A 20,327-nucleotide genomic window follows, 5' to 3' on the forward strand; every position below is an offset into this window, starting at 1 on the left:
TTGCAGTTTTTCTGTAGGAGTATCACCCCCAAACGTGTTTCCTGCAGATCTTAACTCTTGTGCACCCCGTTGACCCTTTGGTTTGTATTCCACTGTCTGCAGCCTTGCTCCCAGACTCCTCCACGTGCCAAGGAGCTTCTGAAACACTGCTAGTGGAACTGTTTTCTTCCGATTTCCCTTAAGTAATGATGGCTAAATCTACACGCGAGAACGACTATGGTGCAGAATACTGTGTTATAGCATCCAAGATGCTAATGGGAGGCACGGTGGATCTGTCCCTGGATGCTCCCTTCTCCAGCTGGTTCTCTTGCTTTCATCCCGCGGATCCATCGGCTGGAGCAGGCTGCGGGGCAGGAAGGAACCGTACAACCGCTTCTCCCCAGGGCCCTTTTCCGCCAGAAGACTGGGATTGGGTTCCTCTCTTTACCATAGAGCAGGAGCTCAGAGCCAGGAGGCCACTTTCCAATTAAAATTAAGCAGCAGCTGCTGACGGTCGCTAGCAGGCTAAATTGGTTCTGTGGGGAACAGCCCTTCAGCGCAGTCGTCTCGATGAAGAGCTGACCGTGCCCTCCTGGGGCAAGGCCCAGGGGCTTCTGAGGCTGGACCCTGCCTTGTCCCCCCCAGAACGCCTGGTGCTGCCACGCTCGGTGTCACACCGCCTGCTTCAGGCTTGGCTTCGCTTCTCCTGCCTTGGCGTCGACCCTACTAAAAACGAACCGCAAGCGGCGGTTCCAGCCCCGCTCCCCTCGCCGGGCTGCTCCCCCTCCGCCGAGCCGCGGCACCCCCGGCCTCACCTGCCCGGGCCGAGGAGGGGGCTGCCGGCCCCCGGGGAGCGCCGCTGCCCCGGCGGGAGGGGGCCCAGGCGCCGGCGGAGGCTCCAGTTCGGGGAGCCGCAGGTAGGCGGCGGCCTCCCTTGCTTTTCCCAGGTTCGTGGCGGAGGCTTTTTTTTTTCCCTTTTTTTTTTTTTTCCCCTCCCTTCCCCTCTCTCCTCCTCTCTCTCTCTCCAGCTCTCGCTTTCCGGGTTGGGAGTTCGGTGCGCTCGGAAAAGCGCCTGCAACGGCGCGGGGTTCCCCAGGTGGGGCTGCTCCGGGCTTTTCTCTCCTCCTCCTCCTTCCTCCTCCTCCTCCCCCCCGGCTGACTTTCCTCCTTTGTGGCCACATCCAGGGCGCTTCCCCCCCCCCATTCCCCACTTCGGGAGGAGAAAGCCGGGCTCCTTCCTGTCCCCCGGCCGCAGGGCAGCGCCGCGCCGCCCCGCTCCCCTCTCCCGGGCCGCTCCCGCACATGGGCGCCGTGCGGGGCTCCCCCTCCGCCGAGGCGGCGGCTCCCCCGCGGCCCCGCAGCGCGTAGCCCTCCCGCCCCGGTCCGGCTGCTGCTGCTGTCGTTCTCCCTCCTCTCCGTCCCTCTCTCCGAACTTTTGTCACCGCGGGCGCTGCGCGGATGAAGACTTCCCGCGGCGGGGCCGCCCAGCTTCGCTCCCCGCCGCCGCGCCCCGCGCTGCCCGCCTTCCCGCGGCCGCGATGCCGTTCCCGCTGCGGACCCTGGAGCCGCTGAAGCTGTGCCGGTCGGAGGAGGCCGGCGGGGACGGCGCGGAGCGGGGCGGCCCGGCGCCCGGCGACCACGGCGGGGCGGCGGAGGGGGGCGGCGGCGGGCGCCGTCGCGGCGCGGTGCCGCTCTTCGGGTCGCTGGAGCAGGTCAGCTCGTACGCGCTGGTGTCGGTGCTGATGCAGCTCTCCGACCTCTCCCGCTGCGCCGGCGACATCTTCGGCGGGATCCTCAGCGAGGCGGACTCCCTGTGCCACCGCAACGCCCGGCTCCAGCGCCGGCTCGGCGCCCTCGAAGCGCTCCTCGCCCGCCTCGACCACCGCAAAGTCAAGATCCGTGAGTGAGACCCGGCCCCGGGGTGGGGGGGGGGAGCGGGACACCGGCCGGGGGGCCGTCTGTGCGGGGTGGGGTGGCGTGGGTGCCCTGGTCTGTGTGCCCCCGTCGGGTTTGCGCTAGGCTTCGCCTCAGCCGGGCTGCCGGCGGCTCAGCCCGCACGCCTGGCTGACTGCTTTGTGTGCGGGGGTGGGAAGACCCCCGTGAGCAGAAAGCTGGACGTGCTCTGCGGGCTGGCTTGGCATCTCCCTGGCCTCCCGAGCCGCTGCTCTGCCTGTGGAACCGGTCCCCGGTTTGCGTTTGCGGCTTCGCACGGGGCACCGGCAGCGAGACCCGGATTCGGCCTCGGATTCCCGAGCAGTGGCGTTTCGGGAGGTTCTCGTCAAGGTTCTTTCTGAGCCTGTAGAGCGGCCCTCAGAAGCGACCTGCTGTACAGCTGCACATAGCTGGACGGAAAGTTTTTCCGAGCTTGGTCCCACTTTGGAGAAAGGATCGCGTGAAAGTTGTATCTGCTACAGGGAGTTTCATCTGCGCGGGTCCCGGCTCCCCACAGAGTGAGTGGAAGGTGGCTTGCAACATCAGCTTAGCTTCCTCGGCGTGCTGGAAACATTCAGGAATTTTGAAGAGCTGTGTTGCAGCTTCTGTGGCAGCTGTGTAAGGTGTAAGCCCGGCCTGAGTAGGACTGCTGCTCAGAGACCACCGGTAGTTTGCTTTTAATGGAAGCAGACGGCCTGCTTTGCACATGGTGTACTTACGAACAGAATTGATAAGGAAGGCCTTCCACAGATAAGATTCAAAGAGTATGAGCCCTGTGTGGGTAGCTTACCTGTTTCATTGCGGAATTATTCCTTCAGTATACGGCTCCTACTGAAGGAGGAGACCATCATCGCCCTTACTGAAGGCTGTTGCTGTGGGTTGTAAGTGTCAGGGTGAAGTTTTGTGATGACCAGTTTGACTTTTTTGTGGCTTTGTGGCTTCCTGGCAGGCTTAAGGAGCTTTTCTTCCTCGCCAAGACAGGTATATCCTTTTTTGCCTGTATAGTTATGTTAGTTTGGCATGGCCTGGTGCAGTCAGACTTGAAATGAGAATGTTTTATTACTGAGGATACCTGTGGTATGGTGGTATATTACGTTGATGCTCTGATAGGAAGCAGTATTTATTTACCTCTGTTTTAAATGGGGAGCTAATTATTACCGTACACTGATGCAACACATCTAAAGGGGAGGGTGAAATGAGGCTAGTGCTGCACTGTGCAGACCCTCAAATTTTACATGTGTCAGACACTTGGCTACTGTATTCTCTCTCGGTCATTGCTTTGCACAAGCTATATATTTACTACTTAAGCTTTTTTATTACAACTCAGTTCTTTGAGCTAAGCCTGTCATTGCTTTTAATTTGATGATCTTTGCTCTTGCCATTTGCGATTCCCCAAACTGGACGCAGTTCTTATGTTTGGCTTTTTCCTTTGGTTTTAAATTCTTTGGTAAGTGGCGTCTCTGCTGTCAGATTTACTTTTGCTGCTTAACAGTAGTGTAGTGCTTAAGAGTAGCATTGCTGCTGCTAGTATTTACTTTTTAAAGTTCTTGTTTTTTAAAGTTGATGAGAATCAATGATGATTTCTTTCTAATTTTTTTAATCATATGAAATACAGCCTTCTGTAGATGAAGATTATTTTGTTTCCTGTCAGTCACAAGGAGTTGATGTGTAGGCTGAGGATATTGACGTGAAGTTGCACGTAAAGACATGTCAGTTCTCTTTTTACAGGCTTCCTACATGTTGCAATCTGGCCAGGGAGATGAGGTGGGATGATCAGTTGTAGTTAGCATCGTGACCGTCTCTATAATGCAAGCCGTGAAGGCTTGTCTGCAAGTTTAACCCTGTTGCTGGCATTAAAGGGGGATATCTGCAAAACGAAGAGAAAGGTTTAATAACGCTGGGTTTATGTGGGAAAAATGATAAGGGGGATTTTTCCTTCCCGTTCTTGAAGATACAGAAGCTTTGTGGAGAAGGCTGGCTGTTGCTGCGGGACTGTGAGAACAGCAAGGATTGTAACCAAGTTTAATTGCTTTCCCATTTACTAGATTCTTCTTGCTCATAAACCTTTTCTTGTGGGGAATATATTGTGAACCAGTGTATCTCTTGTGGTGCACAGGCAGATGCAGCATGACATTGTATTGGATGACTGAAGTATTTTGCTCTGGCTTTCAGGGTGAGGGGATAGGACGCTGTACACCTGCTTTTCAAATCATGGGTAATTTCTACTTGAATAGATGGCTTTTGTTCTCTCTGTGGGGCCCAGCCAATAATTTCCTCTTGGAAACGGAGGTCCCAGGGTGGCTTTTGTGATGCCAACATGGTCTTATATGGGAAGGACCAGAAGAGGACTAGTAAACTTCAAATCTGGGTCACAGCCACTCCTTGGGAAGTAGCTGCAGACTGGCAGCTGGTAGAAGCTACGCTATGTATGTCCCTGGTGCTTGGGAAAATACATACCTTGAAATTGTGAGGGGTTTTTATTTGTCTACCATCACTGTTTTGTTTCAAAGTAAAGTTTCCGTGTAGTATCCCTCAGATAACAGGGGTCCAGCAGTGTTTGTTCCTCGCTGAGCGTGGGTCGGGGTGTGAGGGAGGGGAAAGCGGGCAGAACAAAGCTCTTTGTCTTCAGTTCGTCGTTCTTTACAGCCACGGTGCTTGCTTGTCTGGCTGTACGGTGCCTCCTCGTGTGTGTAGGATCCATATGCTCCTAGATGTACATATTGGAGTGTTGGCAGGTAAATGTGTCTTGAATGATCTCTGCTCTTTGCCTGCTGCTATAGACTCTTTGGAATCCTGCAGTGAATGCATTAGTTCAAGTGCATCCATTCACTGCACCACGTGTGAAAGAACTTTCTGCTGTGGCAAGCTGGTTACTGACGTGCTGTGTGTAGGTGCTACGTCTCTGCAGCCCTGACTAGGGGGAGGCTTCCTCGTCTACCCAGAGTGACTAGGCTTCTGCCATGCCCTTTGACTGGGAGGCCTGCTTTCTGAGGGTTTTGTGCTGGTATGCCACACGCACTCGGAGAGTTTAATTTCATGTTGGCTTCAGGATATTGAAGGTAGCTTTTAGTTGTACGCTAACTTAGTGATATTTGGTTTTTTAAGGGTTAGCCATTGACATTGGGGTTCACTGGAATAGTTCAGCTCTCTGATTTGGTTTGGCTGCCCTAAACTTTCCATTTAGGGTGGCAGAGAAGCTTCTCTCTATGTTGCCCAACTGAGAAACTTGTGCCTGACTCTGTTCCAATACAAGGATATTTTTAAGGCCATTTAGTAAAATGCTTTCCTGACGTGTATTTGAGCTTTGCATGATGAGCAGGGTGTTGTGCCATAAGAAGGGACATCAAAATACGATGAGACATGTCCCTGTGGGGCTGGTGACTGGTTTATAATTCATGGTGGTGGGACGCACCGATGTCTCGAGGTGGCTTATAAAATTCAAGTGCAGTATGAAGTACTCGTGACCTTAGTTTAACTGCATTAGCCACGTCTAGAGAATTAATTAGATTCAGTAATTTTTTTTAACAATCTTTCATCAGGTTTTCATTAAGCGTATGTGCATTGCTGTTTTGTGTGGTGTTTCGTTGTACGCTGCCAGCGTCCAGCTGCTGTAATATGTTTTAGACCGTGGAACTTGCCTAACAGCTTCTCATCTAGCAGCGTGCATCGGTAGCTGTGACCTTGCATTAGGTGATGTGGTTTTCATCACTTTCGGTTCTTAAACATCAGGGTGGGTGAGGACAGGCGCCTCTTTGAAGTGATCAGAGCTCATCAAAAGGCATATGATGGCAGCAGGGAAATCTTGCGTGAATGACAAGACCAGCTCTTGGGAGATGCTGTGAGGCCTTAAACAGTCATTGTTTTTATAGGGCATGAAGAAGGACATTTTTTCCATTAACGTTTGTCTTCTACCATCTGCAGATACTTATGCAAAAACTAACATTGCTGTTCTTTTCTGTGAATCCTAATGGTTGGACAACGATGGGCGGCTGTCCCTTCCATCTTCTATGCTATTTATTTTTAGTCTTTCTGAAGAGATGCTCGAGAGAAACGCTGGGAGGTTAACCTAATGACAGCTTCTGGTTGAGCTTCTCCAGTAGCAGGATGGGGTTTGGCCAGTTGCACCTCCTATTCTAACAAGAAGAAACTGATCCTGTGGGAGGGAGGAAATGCTACCTCCTAATTAGCGTTGTTGCTGTTGTTTAAAATCCTTCAGTGTTTGGTTTTAAAGGCACAGCGTAACCATTTGATGTTCATGCAGAACATGGATACATATGTATGTGTTTTGTTTTTTTCAAGTCCAAGCACATTAATGCAAGAGAGCTGAGGGGGTGGGGAGTATGGCTTTCTATTTGTCTGTGTGATGGAAGGACAATCCAGTTTACACTTCGTCTCCTGCTGTTTTGTTTAGTAAGTATTTTCCACTCTTTGTGTGCAAGGCAGTACTGGAGCACATTTCCTGCTTTAGCCGAACAGGAAGCTTTATTCAGCTTATTCCTAGGGAAACCCCTCCTCCATCCCTAGCCACCGAAAGTGAGCAGTGTTCCAGACGGGATCAGCAGTAGGCAGGAGATGAATGGGCTGGCTGACTTTCTGGGCTTTCTGTAGCTTGTGGTGTAAGGAAAGAGTGTACAAGTTAGCTTGTAATAATAATAAGAAACCTTCTTTAGAAAAAGGTTTAGAGGAAAAAAAAAAAAACAACAAACCAACCAAAACAATCCCCTCCTTCCCCCAACAAAAAAAACCCCAAACCCCCCAAACCAACCACCAAAACCGTGGCATGCTGTTGAGGTAGCTCTGGTGAGCAGGGATGGACTTTCAGGGGAAAATTCTGTTCTGACAGTATTTGGGAGCTACAGTTCAGCTACAGTACTCTACAGATGCTTCAGGTGTCTATGTCCAGTGGTACTTTTCTCCTCTCTGTTGCTGTGCAACATGAAGATTCAGCAGCAAAGTTCAAACCATGTTAAACAGTTAATTGCCAAGTTCCCCTAGGAAAAGAAAAAAAGACATTTTCTCTTTTACCCTGTTGTAATTATTCAGATTGCTGCTCAGAAGCAATATAACTCTTGTTTTATTTAGCTAGTGCAAGGCTAATTATCTGTGGAAATTCAACTTGATCCAAGGGAGATTTTGTTTGAAATAAGCAGGAAGAGAGTCTGAGTTAGGAAAAGATTTCCCATGGGGATGGTGGGCCAAGTCGCTGTCCCGCTGAGTGGCAGAGCTCCAGCTGAATTCAGTTTGGTGAGGGTTTGGCTTGCTGTTTTGAAAACAGTTGACACACTTTGGCTGAAATGTAGAGCCGCTTTGTACATTGCTCAGAACCTATTATGCACCACCTATGAACATTGATGTCCGTAGGTCTTATGATAGGCTTGATCGTTCAGGAAAACGGTGTTTAGGAGAGGTAGTTAATGAATTAAACATACTTATATTTAGTTGTTTTTAATTAGGATCTATTTTGAAGGTTCCTAGATATTTTAGGATACAATAAAATGTCCTCAGAAGTTCGTCTTCCTATTAGTATTGGCACAGTCTCAGCTTGGTGGAGTGCGAGCTAGTAATCGTGGTCTTGTGGGCTTCTCTCCTAAGCTGCTAATACAAAGTTCCTGCAGAAGAGGCATTTTTTGGGTGAACCTATTAACAAACATACAACAACACAGTGGAAAGCCACTGAAATTCCTCAAAACCTCTGCCCTGGAATGTAAACCAGCCTCTTAATGAGTGGAGAGTCAGATGAGGCTTTCAAGGAGGGTAGGGAGCAGATCATCCCATGTGTGCTTAGTGATTCCCGCACCTTCCTCCGAAGCTGCCATCAGCCACGCGACCCCGCGCTGAACGTTGCCGAGGCCAGTTTCATTACGCTAATTCCTAGCCTTTTTCCTGTCTTTCTGGGTGAAGCAGGGGCAATTTCCCTTTCCTCGTCTTTCTTTTTTTCCCCTGCACATTCAAATAAATGATATGATAAATGAGGGCATGTGCTTTGCTTCGCGCTATTGGGAGCGTTAGCGCAGCACAAACAGAAAGGGAGATTGAGAAACAGAAGGAATTAAAAAATGCACATCGGAGGCTTGGCAATTATGCAAAGTCCCAGTTTCTTTTGTAGTCGTAAACTAGCTATCAGCAGGCGAGATCAAAGCTGTCCACCCTAACAGTTAACAAGATCAATTAAACATGGTAATTAGATGTTGTTCTCAGCTGTAGGTTGGATAGGAAACCTGCTGGTTGGATGGCAGTCTCCGGAGAGCCTGGATGACATGCCACTTAAGAGACTAGAAAAAAGATCTTTCTGCCTGTGGATTAAGCATAGATTAATGTGAGTGGACTTCGCAAGCTGTTTGTGTTTGTATCGTACCGTGTTTGAGTGGGGCAGGGCTTCGTCTGGCTTCAGGCCGTCATGTTTTTTTTCTTTGTCACTTGTGAATTAGGGTGTTTTAAGTTAGGGTTTATTTATTTATTTATTTATTGGCCTCTTGTCCTTTAATCAGCATTGCGCATATGAGATTTTGTTGCCCTTTGAGAATTACGAGTAGTTAGAATATGAACGTCTAAGGTCCTGCTGAACGCGGCTGGGCTTACATCATGGTGCAGGCTGGAGGCAGGGTAGCTACGCCTGTGGGGAGAGGCAGTGCCCAGTAATTGCTTTGCCGTAACTCCTCTTGGTAGTTTCCCCATCGGAGCTGCCGGTCTACACACTCTTTAGGTTAAGGCCTGCTTATTTCCCCCCCCTTCCTCTTCTCTTCCTCCTTTCTTTAGTAGCTTGGGCTCCCCACCCCAGGCGTGCTCAGAGCTGCCTCTCCGTCTCCAGCCCTGCCTGCTCCCAGGGGTGACAGTCTCACCGTCGGCTCTGCACCCTGCCACCCACGCTGTGCCTGATAACACCTGGCCTTGAGCATCTCCCCTTCCTCAAGCACAGCGCACCCTGCGTGCCTGATACTGGGTGGCATTTGGGAGGAAGGAGGCAGAAGCAGGAAAGGGTGAAATTTGATGGAGTTTCTGGGTTTCTTGTGACACCCCCTTCTCGCCCCTCCATTTCATGCCCCTCGGTGTTCGCCCCAGTGCAGGGCCTTCCCGGCTGTGGTCGTGGCATAGCGCATAGCCCCGCAGTAGCAGTCCTCACCCTGTCCGAGTATGTCCCTTTGTTCGTTTGTAACGCTTCCCTTCCAGATGCAGAGACTGCTATTGCTCTGCCGTAGGAGTATAAATAAGGAGCAAAACCATTTCCAGTGTGGAAGTGAGAGTATCCAGGTATTACCTGAAATAAAAAAAACCTCAAAGGAGTTCACTGTAATGTATATCTGTGGCTGAGTTCTTATAACTTTTGAACTTAAAGAACATTTTAATGTTTCGGTAGGTTTAATTTCCCTAATCTACACGTGAGCAGCAGCTCTGTTTTAATTTGAAATTTAACATCTTGACAACCGGTAGATCTGTTAAGTTAGGTGATTGCATATTTCCTTTTACTGTAACCAGGCTGTAGTCTAACTAAGCAAATTTTGATTAATCTAAGACTGTAATTTTTTAATTAACTTAGCTCCTACTTTGCAGAGATTAGGACTATAACAGATGCCCCCTGAAGTAAATTGGAACTATGGATTCTATTTGAAGAATTGAGCCACATATTTTTTCTACTAGCAATAAATATTAATGTAAAACATAACAGAAAAATGATAAAGTAGAGATTTCAAGCATATTGAGTAATAGTGACAGTGGCATGTTTTTATTTTTCATTTAATTTTCTACTCAGCCATTCAACCAGAAAAAATAAAAACGAGAGACTTCCCCAGAATATTCTAAATGGCAACATATTGTACTTCAGTCTTTCAAGTACTTGTTCTTTCTCCTCACTCCTCCCAGATTTTTTTCCTTTTTAGTATCAAAATGCTGGCTACAGAAGAGCTCTCAACTACTAAGTGGTGGGATGAGTATGGCCGCTCACTGCCTTACGTATATTCTTCTGTGCCTGGTTTTTGGGTTGGTAAGCTTTCTCCCCAGCGTGAGTTTGGGTAAGAAAGCAAGCTGAGTCTTTCTCCTGGCGAACGAACCTCTCTCTGTCTTCTGTTTGCTGCTTTGGTGAGTTTTGGCTTTTGGCAACAGATGGAGTTTGCTTCTGGGAAGCTCAGCAGGACCGGAGAGGGGTGCGCTCTGGGTTATCTCTGGTGGCACCTTTTGTTCCTGCTGTATGGGAGGAAGGAGCTCCCAAGGGAGTGGCGTTGGCTTTCCCTTCCTACGCAGTATCTGGTTGATGCAGAGTAACTGAATCTGCTTGAGTGGCTTGAGAAACCAAGTGATGTTTGCCTAATGCAGTATCCTTAAATGTTAAAAAGAAAACCTCAGAAAGTTGTTAGCCACATTGTCCTTAAAACATTTTGAATTAGAAAAAAGAAGCCAACTGCCAGGAAATGGGAAGAAGCTCTTACAAACCTTGTCTAAAACATTCCCTTTTTTGTTAGCTGTGGTACTTGATTTTCTATTTAGAAGAAAGATAGCACAAGCAAAGCTTGATTGATTACGCAGCAAGATCTGCCCCCTCCGCCCCCTTATGCTGGACATGATGCAAATAAAATCCTTTTTTCTCAAATTTGGAATGATTCCACCCCCACCACCCCCCCCCCCCCAACATATGCACTGGACACTAAAAATGTTTCTTTGCAGAAGCCCAAGAATCCAAGAATATCTGGAAATAATCTCTATGTAAGATTGGGATATATGTTAATGCATACATGAACAATAATACAGTGAAGTAGTCTGCTTTATATTGTTTTGATTTGTAGTGTTGGAAAGCTGGAGGCCCTATGTTGTGAACTTCAACATTTTAAACAGGAGGAAACTTAATAAATTTGTTCTATATGTGGCATGAGGGCGATAGAGAATGAAAATACTGTAGTGCTAATGATATGCCTTGGTGTGTTGGTTTAGATGCAGTTTTCTAAAACTTGTTCATTAAACTATTTCCTTATTCTGTTAATGCAAAGGTGGATGGTTACTGCATGATTCTTCCTGCTAGCTTTTTTTTTAATAGCATGTGTATGTGATTGAAGATCATGAGTATTATAAAGTATAAGCATATTTATCACAAAAAGTCAGTGTGCCTGGCTGAACTGCCCGCTGAACGGGGAGGGTGGGAAACAGAGGGGCGATAGTGGCGGAGTAGCAGGGCTTTGTCCCAGTTGTGTCTGGGAGCTTGATGGAAGCCCAGATACGGGGAACTGGTACGGCAACTGATCTCTGCGGGGCCAACACCCTGTGCCGTGTCTGCAGCCGCTGCCCTCGCAGCGGGGAGCGTGTGGGGTCAGGCTGGGCAGGCTGGGGTGGCCCCAGCCCTGCACTCGGGGAGCTGGCCCGTGGAGCATGGGGGGTCCCGACTGCCTCGGGCGGCCGCTGGGCTCGACCCTGTTGTGCGACCGCTGCCTCCGCTCTTGCCCAAATCCCCAGTAGCGTCACATAGGGTTTACCTCAGCCTGGGAAGGCCATTGGGGATCCTGACAAGGGGGGTTCAAAGGTAAATGGATTCACAGAATGTTCGGGGTTGGAAGGGACCTCTGTGGGTCATCTAGTCCAACCCTCCTGCCCAAGCAGGGTCACCTACAGCAGGCTGCACAGGACCTTGTCCAGATGGGTCTTGAATATCTCCAGAGAAGGAGACTCCACAACCTCCCTGGGCAGCCCGTTCCAGTGCTCCATCACCCTCAGAGGGAAGAAGTTCCTCCTCGTGTGCAGACGGAACTTCCTGTGCTTCAGTTTATTTTGAATGTATAGCTGCAGTAATAATTATATAATAGCTATATTATAAAATATGCAGAACTGTAATCTGTAATGGTGATCTTTACATTCAGGAAAGAGAGGAAAGCTGGAGGAAAATAAGGAGAGCGTGAACCAGTTCCCTTGCCCTGCCTTGTCTCGGTGGTCACTGGTAGGTCCAGGCTGCCCTTCAGCAAGAAGTCCCCTGCACGTAGAAGAGAGAAGCTGTGCTTGCTTGTCCTGAAGGAAGGTGAAACTGCAGTGTTGGCCTACTTGCGATCACAGGTTTCCTTAAAACATTAGAAAGCACTTATTTAGCACAGCCACAATACGGATTTAACTGTGGGCGTAAGGCTCTTTGCCTGGACAGAGTCTAGTCTTGACACATACAAGTCAATCTGGAAGATGGCAATTTAGTGAAGTGTGGTTTAAAAAGATCTGTGTTGAAGAACCCAAAATTTCACAATAGTTATGGGCCATCTTGAGGTCTAGAGGAAGAGCAGGTAATTAGAAATCAACGGAATGTTTGCCTGAGGCGGAGAATACCACAAAAACATAGAGCTCTTGGTGTTTTTTAGTTTGTCATGTTACAAAAGCCTCTGTTTGTTCCGTATCTGTTACAGAGACATTGTGTCTGCTGGATGGTAATGAAGACCAAAACCATCTGCAGTACATCTTGCCTGCTCCCACTCATTGCTGAGTTTGGCTTGGATTCTGTAATTTGCGATGTCCCCTCTGACGAGCGTGGTATGCAACATGGGAGGGAGTGCTCGTCGAGGCGTGTTGTTTTGACCCTGTTGCTCTAACAGAGTATGTTTTCCTCTCCCACCCCTTTTCCCGACACACAAAATACAGTAGCCTTTTCCTTAGGAACCATTTTGTTCCTGTTAGTAGCCTTGCTGACAAACTGTGAAACTTGCTGCAGTCTGGAAATAGCTACAGCTTGTAAACAGTACGATGAAGACCAGGTAATTTAGCACTGTACCTAGAGGTAATGTGCTGCCGGTTAACACATCAAATATTTAAATGATTTAAATGCATTGTGTAGTACAACTGGTAGAAAAATGAATTAGGTCACGATAGACAAAGGCCTTGTCTGCATTTGAGCTCCTGTCAGCTTGGCATGTTTGTGCTCCGTTGGTTTTGTCACTGGTTATGTCTATACACATACGCTATTTCTAATTTAGATTATTATTAGTGGCTTGTAAAAATAAAATATGAACAAACTTATTCCTGAAGACAACTGAAAGCATGGGTATATTTCTGCTAAAAGTTTGAATTTACCAGAGAGAATCCCCAAATATCTGAGCATTTAACAGAAATAGCAAGTTGGAGAAATGACAGAGGGAAGAAAAGGAAGATCCTCCCAAAGAGCAGGCTTCAGGGTGAGCTCTGTAGGTGAACACTGACGTGACCAGAGTCCTTCTCATTGCTCAGCCTGAAAGTCCTGCGTGATGTCTGTTAACAGTAAAGCACAGTCTCCACTTACAGGGTGTTACAAAAGATACTTGAACTGTGTGCCATTTGCTGTAGTACCATTCTTTGGTTCTCCATCTGCCTCAGTGCCATTCTTGAAACTTTTCAAGGAAAAGTTCTCAAGGCTGCTTGATCACGTATTGAGAGCTTTGCAACTGAAAGGGTAAACTCTTTTTTTGCAGTCACTGAAGTCCCTGAATCGTGATGGCACCTCCCGAGATCATCTAATCCAACTCTAGTCAGAGTAGGCTCAGCTTGAGCAGGGTGCTGAGGTCTATGTCCAGTTGCGGTTTGAGTATCTCCAAGGATGGAGTGCCCACAACCTCTCTGGGCAACCTGTGCTAGTGTTTGACCATCCTCGCAGTAAAAAAGTTTTTCGTTATGTTTAAATGGAGTTTCTTGTATTTCAGTTTGTACTCACTGCCCCTTGTCAAAGCGTGATAGGTGGGAACACTAATGCGCTCTTCCTGCTGGAAGCTAGTCCAAGAGGGGTGCTAATTTGCACCCAATATGGACAACCTGATCAAGAGAGCTGGGGTACTCTGGCCTTAGGTAAATGTCACCACATTTATCTGAAAAAGGATGGGTAGGGAAAGGTGTTAGTTAATCTTAAGTCACAAAGCTGGCAGCCAGAGAATCACCTAATTATTTTCTTGAAGACTTCTGAACTTACAGTGTTTCTTTGGAAGAACTTTGATACTCTCAACAAAAACACCTAGTGCTTCTGTTGAAAGGCAAGGTAATAATCCTAAGGCCAGCAAGTGGAAACTGTCTCCAGCGGACAGAGTGGAAACTGTTGCCAGTGTCTCACTGCAGGAGGAATCCCAAACAACCCTTCCGCGTGCTTAAGAATTTCAGCAGCGGCTTCTTTTTGAAATTCTGACAAAGATTCTTGGCTAGTTTTTTGGAAACTGTCTTAGATCTAGGTTACACTAATACAATACCCTTCTTTCTTTTTTTTTGCTTGTTGACGAGAGCTTTATTAAGCAGGTTAGAAAAGGTACCTTACAGCTCTGTGCTGCTTCTCGCTGGGGACAAGCAAGTGAACTGCAGTGAGGATCACAGGAAGCGCATTTTTCATCATCCAGAGCAGCAGTTGATCAAATAAAGTAGTGCTTCAGTATCCCGAGTTGCTGCTAATTAACACATTTTCCTATCCTTCCCCTAAGTAAGTACCCTTTTAGGCTGAGTTAATTGGCAGGACTTGGTACATGTGATGGTGCTTTAAATGAAACTTGTGATTTAAGGGCTAAATAAAAGCTATTGGATAAAAATTACTTATTTTCAAGTGGTTTTCTTAAACTCCAGGATTATCTGGTATTTTACATAACCTATTACTTACACACATGGATGGCAAGCTATTATTATACATTAATTTTTTTTTTTCCAATGAAAGTTCATAAACTCTCGTTAAAGTGTCCAGATTCACATGGAGGAAGCCAAACTGGCATTCAGTAAAGCTTTATTTAAAGCTCTTGGCAGGATTTTTCCCATATGAAAGATGTTATACGTAAGCTCTTGGAATAAAACTTTTTAAAGTTTTCTTCATGACAATTCTGAAGACTACTAGGTCATCCTAAAATTAAGAGATTTAAATACTAGATCACAGTTTTGTGTCGGAGTTCTCTTGTCGTGCACCATCTTTTTATTGTACATGTAAGTTGATTTTTTTGTTACAGCACCTCTGGGAAATATCCATTGGATAAGCTTGTAATCTCAGGTATTTGGCACCTCTATTGCTTTCTGCTGTGGAACCTTGCAAAAATGGGGTTCACTGAAAAGTCTGGCCTTAAGTATTTGGGCCTAATGAATGTGTGTGGTTCCCCCCCCCCCCCCCCCCGCCGTTGTGTTTCTAAGGAGAATAGTTACAGCCTGTGGAATACATCCTGTTTTCTCTGCTGCAGTGATACCCTTGCTTTTTATTCATAATAATTACTATTTTTCTTCTTTGTTAAGGCAGCCCACATCTGACCCAGGGCTTCTTGAAGCCAAAGGCTAATAGAGATGTGTTCCTTTGTTTTTACCAGAGAGGAAAAGGTTGGGTGGTTTGGTGGTGGTTTTTTTTTGGTTTTTTTTTTTTTAAACCAGTTAGTTTTCCCTGTGGTGTATTCAGTCAAACCTTGTGTGTGTCTGTCTCAAAAAAAAAAAAAAAAAAAAAAAAAAAAAAAAAAAAAAATCAACCCTCAAAAACAACAACAAAAAAGCCCCCACCAGATGAAAACAACTGATTGACTTTGTCCAAACTGTAAGAAAGCCAAAGAAGCAAAGGAATTGTACCCTAAATGTATATATTCTGATTTTGTTTTTCTAATCTGCATCGTTAGTAGTGTACATCAAGAACCTAATTCAGTCATTTTTAAGTTGTTTATATTACTTGATGTACATTTTTGTAAAAGCAGACTGTGTAACTGCAATCTGCATCGCTTTTTGCCTGTTTCTTGTTTGCATTTAAGGTCAAGAAGACTTGGAGGGGTGAAAGTCTGGGTTGAGTTATGATTTGCATTTTCCAGCATCAGTTTTGACCTTGAGTTGTTAAGTATGGACTTGGAACAAAAGAGCTTTATAGAAGTGGCTGATGGATGGGTTGTAATATTGAAGTCTCCCTCCCCCACGCTCGCATCCTCAGAGCTTGGTCCCTGGTTAGACTGAAGCACTGTCTTCATAGGGAAGAGCCCACTTGCTTTGGGAGTTAAAAATGCTGAGGCCGGCACTTTGGGAGTGTGTTCACAGTAGTGAAGATGTAAGAGAGAGAGAAAAAGTGAAAAATGTGTAGATAAGTTTCTCTTCCCTTTTCCTCTACTCTCTTTTGGGGGGGTGTCCTCCCATGTTTCCTAATTAGGTGGCTGTTTCAGAGCAACATTTTCCCTGTCTGTTGTGTAGGAAATGCTATTATATTCCTTCTGCCTTCTCTCTGCAAACAGGTTGCTTTGCGTGTGGATTGTGGCACAGTTTTTTAATTACCCTTTTGTAAAAAATCTTTTTGAACCCTGTTCCCCTCCAGTTTTTCCCTATTTATTTCAGTAGCTCTAGCTATCACAGGTTTGTATTTCAGCAAAATTTCAGAGATAACCCCTCATTCTTCTTCACTGAAATGCTGTAAAAACAGAGAGGGGGTTGTTTTGGGAGGAGAGGGAATTGCCAGCAGTGGAAGAGGCAGCCTGAACGGTGGCGTAGCCAGGAATGCCCTGGAAGCCAGATTTTGCAATATTGAAGTTTGGAAACGGAGTTCCTCCTAGCTAAGGACTGCCCCTGAGTTTTTAATCAAGCTTTGTTAATATTTAGTAATGAGTATGGTGTAAGAGCAGGACTGCTGCAGAGCAGCAGCAGGGCGAGTGGTGCGGTGTGGGGCTGGCACTGTGACTCCCAGCTGGGCGTCTGCTAGCAGGCTGGGGTGTCCTGAGATTGGAGAGGGGGGGAACGTGGCTACCTGTGCTGTCATACCCAGTTGATATCTCCTTTGTGTTTAATTAATTAAGCTGTTTTGCCGTGGATGGAAAAGGTGAAGTAATTACAAGAAGAGATGGCACAAATGGAAAGGGATGGATTGAAAAGAAAATTAGCATGAGGCAGGCATCGATCCCACCGAGCTAACGAAGGTCTGTCCTCTGCAGCCATCTTGCAGTCGAATCAGATTCTCATGTGTGTTGTCTGGCTGTTTCTGGGTGGGGTGGGGGGGACGACATGACCAAACAACCAAATCAGATGAAAGGGAGGGGTAAAAGTGTCACTTTTTTGCTGTAGGGAATTTTAGAAAAATAAATAAAATACAAAAAATCAACAAAAGTTAAAATGATGTGGATGAAACCCTATGAGTACTACCGATGCTTAGAATGCTTGCGGTTGGCAGCATCCATATGAGACTTCTAATAACGACCAGCACTCCTGTACTGTAAGCTTGCAAGATCATAGAATCATTAAGGTTGGAAAAGGCCTTGAATATCATCAAGTCCAACTGTCAACCCATCACCACCATGCCTGCTAAAGATCTCCAATATGATTTAAGGCTTGCCTGAAGGTTAGAGTTGTTCTTCCTCTGCCAGTCTTGAACACACAGATCTTGATTTTGGAAACTGGAAATACTCTTACTGAATTTGCATCCACAAAAGAATGGACTGATGCACAAAGGACTAGGAAACCTCTGTATGAAAATACCACCACCACTACCATCAAAAAAAGAAATCCTTAAATGGAAGAGCAACACCCCTTCTTTGAAGGGTCACGTTTCAAAGTGAACCACAGCGTAGATGTGGCCATCGGGATGTGGCCACAGCTATGGCTAGAAGATGTTCTCACTCATAGATGTCAAAAGGGCTTTTAGAATTACAGAATTCCCATTTTACAGTTAAGAGAAAGAAAATTCAGGAAGGTCAAGTGGCATGTCCAAGTAAGCTAGTATCAGAGCCTTTATCTCACTCCTGGTGAAACAGGATATCCCAATGGATTAAGCTGCTCTCCAACTCGTAGGCTGTGCAAGCTTGATCTGGCTGGAATTGGCTTGCCTTCTGCTGAGCTTCACTTTGATCAGTTTGTCTTTGATGATTAGGGCATCTGTGGTCAACCCTACGCACCAGATCTGAGGAGGGAGGGAGTAGGAGTTCCTGGCATTTTGCAGACGTGCGCTGATTGTGACGATTAAGATGACTTCAATGATAAAGAAAAATAATTAAATTATGCCCTGTAACATTCCATGACATTGTTTTTCACCCCAGCGTTATATGGAATGAGTATTTTTTATTATGATGGTAAGATTTCATTTTGGTGCACCACATAAGTAACTTCTCTAATGATCAATGTTGGAGTGGTCTAGAGGCGTCTTGGATTGCCTGTTCACCTGCTTGGCTGTGTGGATCCCTAGGGGAACTCTGCAACACCACGGCTTGTGCCTGCTGCTTCAAATCCAGCCGGTGCTGGCAGCCTTCTCGCTGGTCTGAAGGTAGTGCCTGAGCTGAAATCTTTCCTTCTGTTTCAGCAATCCTGAGAAGCCTTCCTCAAAAATCCCCGCTTTGATTCATTCTAACAACGCCTTGCAAACAAACGGCAGGGTGGTTTTTACCACATCAGTTGGTAAAGGATTATAATGTACACATACATACCAAAATTACTTCAGGAGGTATGTCTGAGGACTTCTGTGGAAATGGTCAAATGCTTTTTGACTTCGGTTGAGTAGATTTCACGAAAGATGTATATGTGATATCCCCAGTGATTAATTGCTCTCAAATACTTATGAGTGTACCCAGCTGAGTATGTAATATGAATCCCTGAAGGATTCCCAATAAAAAGTTTGTGAATGGTAGATGTAAATGTCTGCAGTGGCTTTTGAAATGTTAGACGTGGAAAGTGTTAGCGGGGAAAATATTTTGCATTGCTCTGAAGATAAAGGTAGGGCCTAGAATTTTTTTAAGGCCTTGAGTTTAACTCCCACTGATTCAAAAATTTGAGGCTTTGCTATAAATTATTCCTTATGCTTCTGGCAGAACAAAAGTTGAGCGTATTCAGAGAAATTAGATTAAGGCTGAGAAGTGAAAAATACCGAACTGAAAGGTGTGTGCCTAATTCCAACAGCCGCAGGTGGAAATCTGCTATAATACCCTTCAGATTGTATGATAGGGTGCTATGCTGAGTACCCCAGTAAGGATATTTTTTTTGGCAGTGGGATGATTAACACTTTTTCTTGGTTACGTGGAGTCCTAAGTTTTTCAGAGTGTTTTTGCTGGCAACTCAGAAACTTACTGAAAAAATCTTTAGTATATTTAAGCTGAGCGTGTAGAAGTTTTCAGTCAGTATAGAAAATTCAAATTAAATTTCAAGGTTCACAATACCTGTACTAATACTTGAAGATCACAGGAAAAAGTTAGGAGTTTTCTTTGGTTTTGGCTGAAAATGGAGATTTCAAGGATGTTTGGAGATGGTTGGAGGCAGGAGGGGGTCACCTCTTGTGCCAGAGCGCTGAGGCTTGGGAGCCCTGTGCCTGCTGCATGCAAAATGATGGGCAAAATGAGCAGTTTCTCTACCTAGGTGTAAAGGAAATGGAGTAAAACATTTGTTGTGGTAAGGAAAGCATACCTGACCACACGCAAGTGTGAGATCTCCGATCCAGATAGGCAGATAGCCTGCGCTTATCTTGCCTGCGTTGCTCGCGCTCACTACTACCTCAAAACCGGCTTCTAATGGCGAGGCTGCCGACATGCTCATGTTTCTCCACATGTCGTGTGCTACCACGGTCGTGTTCCCTTGTACTGGTCTCGGTTGGTCCTTCGCTTGTCGGTCAGCTTCTTGAACGGCATCCCACCAACCATGGTGTTGGCCCCGTTGATGTGGCAGTGGTGGCTTTCGGGTCAGCTGTGGCAGGAGAGGTTCGGCCCTTCCGCGCTGTGCCAGCTTGGCGTTGGCTCGCAGCAACCCCCCTTGTCCTCCCCTCGAGAAGTGGCAGTCCAGACGGACGTGTCCAGTAGGCTACTGGTGGGACCGCTCCTGCTTTGCTTAGACTGGTTTCTTCTGGGGTGCTGGGAAGATCTTAGCGTTGGTGCAAACGAATATAAAAGCAGACCTAATCTGTTTCTGCTCAGCTGACTGACGTGACCAGTGCTAGGCGCAGCCGATTGATTTGTGGGTATTCTGTTCCCTAGAGACGGAATACCAGCAAATTTTACTGGGGTAGGAATCCTGCTTCCAGTGAGGGCCATAGCACAGACCTTGAGATAATAGGATGCTGTGGTAATCGGACTTGAATAGTTATTAAAACTAAAAGAAGAGAATTTTTGCCAATGTAAGAATGTAGTGCAGCATTTTTGTGTGTTCTGTGTTGTTTTCTTTGATCATTTTTGTGTGGTGTTTTTTTAAGTATACACATCTGCAGTCCTTCATGTAAGGCTGCCCTTTCTGTTGTAGGTGAGGATCGATCTTTTGAAATGCTTCAGCTGCTGGCCAGTAGCTTCTTGCTATAGTGTTTTACTTAGTCCATATCAGAACCTGATGGTTAGATGTGCAGGAGGGTACCAAGAAGTGAGGAGGAAAACGCAAGCCATGAAGTGGTAGTGGTTCCACCAGCCTCAAGCTCCCGAGTCAGGACGTTAAAGCAGGTTTGGATTTCAGGGAAGCAAATGTTGTACAGAACTGGAGTCTACAAGCTCTGAAAAATCACGTGGTTTTTTTGTTTTTTTTATGCTGAAGAAAGAGACATTAGTCTGTACTTGCAGTCA

At 46.4% G+C, this 20,327-nt stretch overlaps 1 protein-coding gene across 5 annotated transcripts in view; it reads left to right on the top strand.

Annotated features, from left to right (window-relative positions):
- Nucleotides 1-1,039: 1,039 nt before the first annotated feature.
- The window catches only part of NHSL1 (NHS like 1), a 186,254-nt gene continuing 166,966 nt past the window's right edge, over nt 1,040-20,327 (top strand). For 3 of the 5 annotated variants that reach the window (XM_075413942.1, XM_075413945.1, XM_075413949.1), the window contains exon 1: nt 1,397-1,878. In XM_075413942.1, the coding sequence (XP_075270057.1) occupies nt 1,518-1,878 (361 nt within the window). In that variant the 5' untranslated portion in view covers nt 1,397-1,517. Of the gene's footprint in view, nt 1,879-20,327 lie in introns of all 5 variants that reach the window. The other 2 variants (XM_075413943.1, XM_075413944.1) reach the window with 2 other exon arrangements.

Source organism: Opisthocomus hoazin, chromosome 2 (assembly GCF_030867145.1).
Source record: "Opisthocomus hoazin isolate bOpiHoa1 chromosome 2, bOpiHoa1.hap1, whole genome shotgun sequence".
Classification (NCBI taxonomy): domain Eukaryota; kingdom Metazoa; phylum Chordata; class Aves; order Opisthocomiformes; family Opisthocomidae; genus Opisthocomus; species Opisthocomus hoazin.